At 41.7% G+C, this 11,557-nt stretch overlaps 1 protein-coding gene and 1 pseudogene across 2 annotated transcripts; one reads left to right on the top strand and one right to left on the bottom strand.

Moving 5' to 3' along the window:
• Positions 1-201: 201 nt before the first annotated feature.
• On the bottom strand, positions 202-9,932 carry ZNF300 (zinc finger protein 300). Of its 2 annotated transcripts, none has more exons than XM_014588729.2 (6): positions 9,661-9,932; positions 8,904-9,030; positions 8,014-8,057; positions 3,767-3,893; positions 3,400-3,522; positions 202-1,752 (listed from the first exon to the last, which is right to left on the bottom strand). In XM_014588729.2, exons 3-6 carry the CDS (start codon positions 8,026-8,028, stop codon positions 227-229), a joined length of 1,791 nt encoding a protein of 596 aa, XP_014444215.1. In that variant the 5' UTR covers positions 8,029-8,057; positions 8,904-9,030; positions 9,661-9,932; the 3' UTR covers positions 202-226. The 2 variants fall into 2 exon arrangements, with proteins under 2 accessions (XP_014444215.1, XP_006150902.1); XM_006150840.3 differs by having other exon boundaries at positions 9,676-9,932.
• On the top strand, positions 5,330-6,501 carry LOC102470709 (AP-2 complex subunit sigma pseudogene; annotated as a pseudogene).
• Positions 9,933-11,557: the final 1,625 nt, after the last annotated feature.

The raw sequence follows: 11,557 nt of genomic DNA, 5'->3' as shown, positions 1-11,557 counted from the left end.
TTAGTTTATAATTTTAAAAGCTTTAGTGTCATGTATTATCCTTCATTTATATAATTATTTTCCATAGTCTTTGCTGAAAAAGTTAGGTACTACCACATTAGAAACATGAATTTCTTTGTAAAATTTTATCTATGAAGATGTTTCATCAAAAATTATTACATTAATTGGGCTTTTAGTAACTACTAAGGCTTGAGCAAATACTGAAGCTTTTTCTGTGATCAGTTTATTATGACTTTACATGAATTTTCTGGTGTACAGTGAGTTGGGATTTCTGAATGAAGGCTTTCCCACATATAGTACATTGATAAGGCCTTTCCCCAGTATGAATTCTCTGATGTAAAACAAGGTCTGACTTCTGGGAAAAGGCCTTTCCACATTCAGCACATACATAAGGTTTTTCTCCTGTATGAATTCGCTGATGCCCTGGGAGGTGGGACTTCTGTGAGAAGGCTTTCCCACATTCAGTACACACATAAGGTTTTTCTCCTGTGTGAATTCTCTGATGTCCAATGAGATGTGATTTCTGGCAGAAGGCTTTACCACATTCGCTACATGTATAGGGTTTCTCTCCAGTATGCGTTCTCTGATGAATGATGAGCTGGGACTTCCGGGAGAATGTTTTCCCACATTCAGTACATTCATAGGGCTTCTCCCCAGTATGAATTAACTGATGTGTAATGAGTTCTGTCTTTCTGCTGAAGGCTTCCTCACATTGAGCACATTTGTAGGGTTTCTCACCAGTGTGAATCCTTTTATGTATAATGAGGTGGGACTTCTCACAGAAGGCTTTCCCACATTCAGTACATTCATATGGCTTCTCTCCAGTGTGAGCTCTATGATGTATAATAAGCTGTGACTTCTGGGAGAAGGCCTTTCCACACTCTCGACACGCATAAGGTTTCTCTCCCGTGTGAATTCTCTGATGTATGATGAGGGGTGATTTCTGGGAGAAGGCTTTCCCACATTCATTACATTCATACGGTTTTTCACCAGTGTGAACTCTCTGATGTATAATGAGGGACGATTTCTGAGAGAAGGCTTTTCCACATTCGGAACACTCGTAAGGTTTCTCCCCAGTATGAGTTCTCTGATGTACAATGAGATGAAACTTCTCACTGAACGCTTTTCCACATGCACCACAATCATATGGTTTCTTTCCAGTGTGAATTCTTTGATGTACAATGAGCTGTGACTTCTTAGCAAAGGCTTTTCCACATGTAATACATACACAGGTTTTCTCCCTCGTTTCAATACTCTGATACTGAATAATGGATTGTTTATTGCTGAAAATGTTTCTACACTGATTATCAACACAGGGTATTAGTCCATTGTGAATTTTCTCAAGATTAAAATTGGATGCATTGTGGCTAGATGATTTTTCACACCCAAAACTTTCTTCAAGGTTTTTTCTTGAATCACTTGTTTTACAACTAGATAGGTCAACATTTGGTTTTAAGTTCTTTTTAAATGTATCATATTTATAGAGTTTTTGTCTTGCTATATCTGGTCTTATGCACTCTTGAAATCTTTTATGGTTTGAGGTGCCAGTCACTGTTTTATTGTTGATGAATGTGACTTGCCTGAAAAGTTTGTCTTGGTTTTCCTCACATCTCTGTAGCTGGCCATCACCTTGGCAGACTTTTAAAATGGAATACAATGAATCATCTTTTTTTATTCCTTTCAGTGTCTTATTAAGAAAGGAAACAGTCCCCAAAATACAAGATTGGGCATTGTGAAGGTTACTCTTCCTGTCTAAAAAAAGGAAAGATAAAAATCAAACAGTCATAAGAGACAATTGACAGAGTACAGAAAAGTAGAACAAATGGATGAAGAACACAGAAAACAGGGGTGGAGATGAGCCATACTGAAGGACAGTACAAAATACAGTATGATAAGGTGTACAGATAGGTACAAATGTTAAAGAGAAGTATTTATGTAAAAACTAGACCTAAAGAAGATAGTTAAGTGTGTGGATTCTTATCACTGTAATCTTCAATTACTCTCTCCATTTATCCTGCTTTCTAAATTTCTAAATAGAAATTATTGGGACCAGCAATTAGTGTAATGGCTAAGTCGCTGGACTCAGATGTAGTCGACTGTGGTTCGCGTCCCGGACCTAGTGGCTTAAAACTCATGCCAGGCGCATGGCATGTGTGCGTGTCCAAGATCCCGAGAGGAGAAGGGAGGAGAAGGGATTATGGTGTGGCCATCCCCCCTGGGGGATGATTTCTTGCCTTCTGTCTCTCTCTCTCTCTCTCTCTGTCTGTCTGGCGAGAACACGTGCCCTATAGCAAAAACCTCTAAAATTTTAAATAAATAAAATAAATAAACAGAAATTATTTTTATCTTTTGAATTCACCTATGTTATAACCCCTTTGCTATATATACTTAGCCATTATCCTGCCACCACTCCAAAGAAACAAGCTCTCTTTTGTACTCAAAATACTTTCACTTTCCTCAGTCTATTTTCCCAGTTGACCACTAACACAAACAACAGAAAAATTCAAACTTCTGCTATGGATTTTTTATCAGATTCATACCAGAATACATGCTCGAAATAGTCTTGATCAAAATGTCTTCTGAAGAAGCAAGGTACAACTAGCAAGGTTCTCCTAGGAAAACCTATCTTCCTAACTGCAAGGTTGTCTTCACATACTCCCCTCCACATTGTCTGCCTTCACCCTTCTCCTTTGGCTTTATCAGCCCTTATGTCATTCAGAACAGCTACAGCTACAAGGTTTGAAAAATGCCTTCTCAAATTCTGCCACATCTCAAGGCTATAATTTTCTCTGAACTCTTAAAATACTGATTGTATTTGACATTTAATTTTGTACACTTATGTATCTGGGGTCTTTACCTCCTAAAGTATAGCTTTTGTTCTTAGAAGGAGTTTCCTTTCTGCTACCTTTAAAGTCCTTCATAAAAAGCATTATAAAACTATCTATATCGGGGACCAGTAGGTGGTGTGTTAGTTAAGATGCTGGATATTTCCACATGACTGACCACAGTTCGAGTCCCAGACCTGGTGGCTTGCTTTCTCACTTTCTCTCTCTCTCTCAGTCTCTCTCTTGTCAAATTTAAAAAAAAAAAATGAATGGATAAAATTTTTTAAAAATTCTTAAAAAATTTAAATCTAACTATCTATCTATTGATCTCTCTATAGGTTAAGAGGATCAACAAGAAACAGCTCTCCTCTGAAATGCTCACAATTACTTTCTATTATTTGTTGAATGCCTACTATCTACAATAATTATTTGCTGAATGTCTACTAAATTCTCAACACAAGAACAAAGAACAGAAGATTTCAACAAAGATAGAAGCACAAGTCCCAGACACCAATTAAAAAATAAATAAATAAATAAATAAATAAATAAATAAATAAACTGATATTTTACTTCCCTTGTGTCCCATCTGCCTGGTTTTCATCTTGATAGATCCAATTTGATATGTCTCTCTTTAGGATCCATGGATCTTCTCCTTGTTCCAACTTGGAAATGACATCTGGTTTGGAAACTGGATAGCCTATTTAGTAGAAATCATAGAGGAATTAGGATTTACTGCATCAAAGGGAGAAGATAAAGTAGTTTTAGATTAGATTATTTAAAGTTGTCCAGCTAGCCCTTAGGAAAATAGTAATCTCCATTTGAGAAGGTATCAAAATTATAATGTCACTCTGCATATGTCAGGAACCACCCAATTTTTGCAACTGAGAAGGAAAGGCACTTGAGTGGACAACTCTTGAGTTTTGCAAGGAAGCCATCCTCACCCATCGAGACCAGGTGGTTGTAGTTCTCCAGCATCACATCCCTGTACAGGGTCCTCTGAGCAGGGTCCAGTTGCTGCCACTCTTCCTGGGTAAAATCCACAGCCACATCCTTGAATGATACTAACCCCTGTAACAGGATAGCCTTCTTTATTCTGAAGTAATTGCTCTGATAATTTCTACTATAGTATATAATACGATACTCACACCTAGTTTTGCATCAGTTTCAGGAAGAAAAAATGTAAAATCCTATCTTTAGAAGGAAGAGCAAGACAGAAAAAGAGAAGAAGCAAACCACAAATCCTATCTTTAGAAGGAAGAGCAAGACAGACAGAAAAAGAGAAGAAGCAAACCACGAAAATATTAAAATGATGAGATATGGGGCCATCAGGTGGTGTCGTGGTTAAGGCATCAGGATCTCACATGTTAAACTGCATGGTTCAAGTTCTGGACCTGCAGCTTGAAAATCACGCTGGGCGCGTGAGCGGGCGTGCCCAAAATCTTGAGAAGAGAGTGGAAGAAAAGGATTATAGAGTGGCCAACCCCTTGGGGGATGATTTCTTGAAAAAAAAAAAAAAATTATTTCTCAAGAAGAAACTTGACCATAGAGATAGACACACATAGAGAAAAGATGATGTAAAGAGACATAAGAAAAAGATGGTTATCAACAAGCCAAGGAGAGAGGCCTGAAACAGGTCCTTTCCTCAGAGCCCTCAGAAGGAATCAATCCTATAGACACCTTGATTTTGGACTTCTAGCCTCCAGAACTGTGAGACAATAATTTTTTGTTGAGAGAGATAGAAAGTGAGAAATCACCCCCTAGGAGGAATGGCCATGCCACAATCCCTTCTCCTCCATTCTCCTCTTGGGATTTTGGGTGCACACACACATGCACATGCACACAGTGTGTAAGTTTTAAGCTGGTTGTAAGTGTAAGTTTCAAACTGTGGTTAACTATGTGAGAGACCAGTGACGTAACCATTACTCCATCTGTTGGTCCCACAAATTACTGACAGGGCAATAAAGTAAAGGACTTTGGGTAAGCATAGGGCTATAAAATTTCTTTGGAAAGAAAACTGACTATGTTAATTATGTCACCATTACTTTCGCAGTAGTTGTCAACCCAGGGGGCATGGCCACGCCGCAATCCCTTCTCTTCCATTCTCCTCTCGGGATCTTGGGCACGCATGCACATGTGCCCGATGTTTGTTTTAAGCCACCAGGTCTGGGACATGAACCACGGTCGACTATGTGGGAGTCCAGCGACATAGCCATTACGCTAACTGATGGTCGCATTTGCTTCCACCTTTGCAGACACCATCAGTCTCAGCACAGTCTTAAGCTTTGGGGCCAGCAGGTGGCATGGTAGTTGCTAGATTCCCACATGGCTGATAGCAGTTTGAGTCCTGGACCTGGAGGCTTGCTTTCTCACTTTCCCTCTCTCTGACTCTCACTCTGTCCCTCTCTGGTGAAGTTAAAAATAAATCATAAGTAAATAAAGTTAAATAATTCTTTAAAAAAAAGAAACTTGAGATAAAACCAGAGCCACTCAGTCGCAGTGGGACAGGGGCTGCTGGGGTCCAGACGGGGGTCACCATGATCCGCTTTATCCTCATCCAGAACTGGGCTGGCAAGATACGCCTGGCGAAGTGGTACATGTAATTTGATGACGATGAGAAGCAGAAGTTGATTGAGGAGGTGCACACTGTGGTCACCGTCCAAGATGCCAAACACACCAACTTTGTGGAGTTCAACTTTAAGATCATTTACTGGTGCTATGTTGGCCTCTACTTCTACATTTGCGTGAAGGTCAATGACAACAACCTGGCCTACCTGGAGGCCATCCACAATGAGTATTTCCACAATGTCTGTGAACTGGACCTGGTGTTCAACTTCTACAAGGTTTACACGGGCGTGAATGAGATGTTCCTGGCCGAGAGATCCAAGAGACCAGCCAGATGAAGGTGCTGAAGCAACTGCTCATGCTGCAGTACCTGGAGTGAGGCAGTGGTGGCCTGACCTCTCCTGGCCTCCTCTGCTCATGTCCCCTGTCCTGGCCTGTGACTCACCCACAGCCCTTGCCCTCCACTGCCAGGAGGAAGGGACCCAGCTGGGTCTGGGCCACAGCTGGGGGCAGAGGCCACCCTGTGTGTCCCAAATAATCGTGCCATTGTCATATGACTGTGTGTGTGTGTGTGTGCGTGTGTGTGAGCAGAGCCCCCAGTAAACCTGTGGTCCTCCTGCTTGGCAAAAACAAAAACAAAAACTTAAGCTTTTGTTCCTCCCATACCAAGTCCCATATCATCAAGTTGCCAAGTATTTAATTTGTCCATAACAACTCTGATAAATTTTCCTGTATCATATATAAGGAAACTGAGGATTACAGTTGTTAAATAGCTACTTGTCCAAGGTTACACGTTGAATATACGATTGATTTATTCTCAGATTGACAAGATTTATTCTGACTTGATAGCATTAATTCTTGGCTATTGTGCTCCAAAATGCCACCCTGATACTGTAAACATGATCTTTTATATTTCATTGCCATGATCTAGTCCCTATCTTAATTTTCCTGAAATTCTTGGCCTTCCTGAAATTGTCTGCTTGCTCTACTTTTTTAAATGCTGCTTCCTACCCTCACTCCACTTCCCTCAGGATCCAAAGTTTAATGATTGTTTAAGCCTGTTCCCTGCTTCTTCTTCTTCTTTTTTTTTTTTTTTGGAGAGGTTTTTCGCTATAGGGCGTGTGTGCTCGTCAGACAGACAGAGAGAGACATAGAGACAGAAAGCGAGAAATCACCCTCCAGGGGGGATGGTCACGCCACAATCCCTTCTCCATTTTCCTCTCGGGATCTTGGGCATGCACGCACACGCACCCAGTGTGAGTTTTAAGCCACCAGGTCTGGGATGCGAACCGCGGTCGACTACGTGGGAATCCAGCGACATAGCCATTACGCTAACTGCTGGTTCCCTGTTCCCTGCTTCTTTAGAAAGCTGGTTGCAGCCACCTCTCTGCCCTACTGGATTCTTGCTCCACATCTGTTACAGAGCTTTTATGTGTCACTGTTGGTTTCCACATCTCTTTCCCAACTTTCTTCTGCATCCAACCCAGAAAGAGCCAGGCCAATATTTTCTTGAGATACTCAGCAGGTAGCCACTACATATGATATATATTCAATACTTAAGAAATGTTTGCTAAAAATGAATAAATGAAGACTATCAATAATAAATTTTAACTCATGTTTAGTTAAAAGTTTTCTGTATTGGAACCAGCAGTTAGCGTAATGGCTATGCCACTGGACTCCTATGTAGTTGACCGCAGTTTGAGTTCCGGACTTGGTGGCTTAAACTCATGCCGGGCGCATGTGCTTGCGTGCCCAAGATCACGAGAGGAGAATGGAGAAGGGACTGTGGCATGGCCATCCCCCTGGAGGGTGATTTCTTGTTTTCTGTCTCACTGTCTCTGTCTTTCTGGCGAGCGCACGTGCTCTATAGAAAAAAACTCTCCAAAAAAAAAAAAATAATAATTAATTAAATTAAAGTTTTGTGTATTAGTCAACTATAGTTCTTTGACCTGAAGATCACATGAGAAAGATAATAAATACGGATTGCAGAGAAAGTCCATCCTGATAGATACATTAATAGATGTTGATAATTTTAAGACACAGTTATAGGAAATCTACTGTTGCGGGGCCGGCAGGTGGCATGGTGGTTAAGGGTGCTGGATACCCACATGGTTGACTGCAATTCGAGTCCCGGACCTGGCAGCTTGCCTTCTCACTTTCTCTCTCTCTCTCACTCTGTCCCTCTCTGCTCAAATTAAAATAAATAAATGAACAAATAAATAAAGTTCAATAAAATAATTATTTTAAAAAAAAATCTACTGTTGCAATTACCAAAGGAGGGCTAATAAGAATATTCTACACTCTATCACTTAAAGAAAGACCTAGAAAGGAATTTTTTTGAGTCTTATAATGGCAGTAAATATTTTATTCACATGGGAAATTTATCTGCTTTCTCTTTAGGTGAATACAAGTCATGTAATTGATGCCTGCAAGAAAGATCAAGCAAACTGATACATTAGTTTATAAAGTGGTTTCAAGCTAGATACTCTATGTGTTACCCAGCAACCATTTCAAGGTCTTGATCCTTATTCTTGCTACCTTTTCCCTAATCCACAGTCTAGCTATCTGTACTTTCCATTTGATTGTATAGAAAACGAAGGGAGAAATCTTTAGAACAGCAACTTACCCAGGACTTCATCATTTTCTGCTCTCTTCCAAAAAGGCAGATGCCTGAAGAAAATAAAGCTGGTGATAGGAATCAAGTTTTCACCACCCAAATCCCAACAGCAGCTTCCCACCTTCATCAGTGTAGAAACCACCACCATCAGAAGTCGGGTGGGTAACAAAGCACGTCGTGAAGAAGGTTGTTTTCACCCTACAGAAGCATCAGCAGCACTATGTGGAGGGGGCACCAGCCATTACTCCTCTTGCCCGTGACATGGTCATGTATATCTTGGACAAGGATTTCTTTAATAACATTTTAAAAAAACATTTATTTTATTTTACTTTATTTATTTTAATTTGATGGGGGGAGGGGAGAGAAAGAGAGAAAGCAAGTCACCAGGTCTGGGACTCAAACTATAGTCAACCATGTGGGAGTCTAGTGCCTGTAACCACCACGCCACTTGCTGGCCCCACTTTGACCAGGTTTTTAATTGGTGAAGATTTGTTTCCAGCTGACTTACTAACAACTTACTGCTCCCCCATGGGAACCAGCAATTCTATTTTAGAACATATCATAATGCAGTAATTGTATAAAGATTTATATAAAGATTTAGCTGCAGATGAAGTTCAAAAAAGAATGAGATCAAATGGGAAACTAAGGAATACATTCCATTGTTCTCCAGAAGCAGCTGAACTCCAATAATGTTCCAAGAGCTTTCACATATTTTTCCCTAATTTGTCAAACTCACCTGCCAAATCAATATTCAATGACTACAATATTCATTTTTAAGATGTTTTCTCTTTAAATTTTTATTGCCGATTTTCAGCAGTGCCATTGTCTGCCTACAAAAATGGCGACAGTTTGGATCTACTGACAAAAGGAAATACACTACAATACAAGAAGGTACACACCTGGTAAATTTTTCTCAGTCCCAGGATGAGTCTGGTGGACAAAGTTGAACTGGTGCAGAGGAAGTGGTGGCTCCCATGACAGAGAGACTGTTTTATATTGTGTATCCTGGGCTGTATCAAAACAGATCTGAAAGGAAACAATGAAGAAAAATAAGTCATACTCTCATCTAGACACTAAGCAGATGTTTCCATCTTCTTAAATAAAATATAAAATGATTTCAATACACTTGGTAGCAAGCACTTTTTAAAATAATGCTATCCCTTTTGATTTGTTTGGTCTAAATCACCGTTTCTGAGAGGAACACCTGCCTAAGGGGGCAGTGGTGGACAGAGAGATATGAGAAGGAGCTTCAATTTAAGAACTCAGCAGCTGCCCCTTCCCCAGTAAACTGTGGCTGAATACCATGAAGCCTTGACCCCACCACTGTCCCCTTCAGGTCTCGTAACCTATTACTGTGCTTCCCACGTCCATCACATCACTGGCCACACCGGCGCCCCAACATGTGGTCCACAGCCCTGCCCCACCTCTTGAATCCTCAAAGTCCTCTCAACCACCGACCCTGGGTATCCTACCAGATACCCTACCTACACTCCATTCCTGACCCCACAACACCCCATCCTTCCCCACTTACCAGTCACCTCCATCGTTCCACTCCTGACCCCAAATAAATCCAACTCCAACCCCACAGACCTCCCCCATCAGTGACTCCATAAACCTCCCGTCGCTGACCCTCACGGACCCCTCCACTCCCATTACCTCCCATAGACTCACTCATCCCCGCACACTGGTCCCCTCGGCTCGACAATCGGGTCCCCAGACGCCCATCACGGCTTAACGGGAACGGCGGTCACGTCCATACAAGTGGACTCTCCGGCTTCCCGTCGGAGAGCCAGCGCGGGGCTCCGGGGCCTGCGCTGCTCAGTTCGGGGACGATTTCGCCCGGTCCGCATCTTACGGGCCTTTGTTCAGGAGGCAGTATGGCGGCTCCCAGCTCGAAATCTTGAGCGCAAGACGCCATCTTGAGAGTGCGGCCGGTTCCGTACAGCGGAGAGATTCGATCCGGGACGCGGCTGGGGTTGGGCTGTCCCACCGCGGCCTCGGTGGGGGGAGAGGCGGAAAGGAGGAAGACGATACAAACCCACCAGGTGCAAACTTCGCTCTCGTATTTTTCAAGGGGGTTAAAAAGACTCAGTAATTTTCTGTGTGTTGGGAGGAGGGATATTGTGGGAAGAGAAGAGTCTGGGATGGTATTTTCGTTGGCGATCCTCCCCACATCCTGTTGTAAATGGTACAGCCCAATACTCGGCGAGTCGACTCCCCGAGCGGGGGTGAGACGTGGAATGGTACAATCCTCCCCCGGGAGATTCCACTGTGGGAGAAAGGAGCCCATCGTGGGGGCGGATCAGCGATCAGTAATAATAATAATAATGCATTTTCATTATGCTGATAACAGCGAGGAGGAAGTCTTCTAAGCCAAGTGACAACTGCAGTAGTAAGATGCCGAGGCCGACTGAAAGAAGAGGAAAACTGAGGGGCAGGAAAGACACTAAGGACTGATAAAAGACAGTGGGATGCAGAGAATCAGGGACTAAATGGAAAGGGGTAAGGGACGCCGAGGAAAGATCTACATAGGAGAAGAGATGGAATGCAGAAGGGCAAAAGTGCGAGATGGAGGAACAGAAGTGGGAACCTAAGAGAGCGTGTGTGTGTGTGTGTGTGTGTGTGTGTGTGTGTGTGTGTGAGAGAGAGAGAGAGAGAGAGAGAAAGTGAGAGAGAGAGACAGAAAAGGGAGACTAAAACGGGGAAGGGCACGAAGGGAGGCTGAGAAGGTTGTTTAGATTTCAGTAAGATTAAAAAAAATAATAATAACCAGCCAAACAAAACACTTCCTGCCGGAATTATCTAATCTTTATATCTTACATGATGTTTTTATACTAAAACAAAACAAAACAAAACAAAACATGATTAACAAGCTAATTTGACTTATAAATGAGTATATGAGTATAAACAAGTAACATTTTGAATCATCAGTTTTCACATGGGTCATGCTATTGGACATATCGTTAAATAAGCAACAACTTTACATTTAGCAAGTTCATTTTTCATGCCAAATAAAAACAAATCTGGACTTATCAATAGGTAAGGAGAGATTTAGAAAGAGTATTGCAGTAGGAAGAGTGTTCTAGTCTTGGAAATCTGCAAGCATCTCAAAGTCAAAGAGAAAAAGACTTCCTTGGAGGGAATAGTGAGAAGGTGTGAGTAGGCTCTTTCCCCTTCCCTCCTTCCTTCCTCAGAACTAGCCTCATGCCACAGCTAGGGATAGAAGTAACTTGTAGCCATTCATTACCTTTACCTCATGAAATTGGTCCCCCACTCAGGGGCATTCAGGAGGGATCAGAGTTCCACATCAGCATCACAAGGTTAGGGCCACTGAACGTTAATGCACTTTCTTGTTGCTTCTGTTGATTAATAACCTAATCTGTTTTGTATTCTCCAAACAATGTATGTAGAAACCAGATTTCTGCCTTGCTGAAGGGAATCTGTATTGCTCTTCGAATGATTTTATGCGTGTCTTTTTTAAAAAAAAAAAATTTATTTTATTTTGTTATTATTATTATTATTAAATTTGACCAGAGAGAGACAGAGAAAGGGA

The sequence above is a fragment of the Tupaia chinensis genome, unplaced genomic scaffold (assembly GCF_000334495.1).
Source record: "Tupaia chinensis unplaced genomic scaffold, TupChi_1.0 Scaffold000301_1, whole genome shotgun sequence".
In the NCBI taxonomy this organism is placed as follows: domain Eukaryota; kingdom Metazoa; phylum Chordata; class Mammalia; order Scandentia; family Tupaiidae; genus Tupaia; species Tupaia belangeri.
The sequence above is the reverse complement of the archived record's forward strand: the minus strand, read 5'-3'. Positions and strand labels throughout refer to the sequence as shown.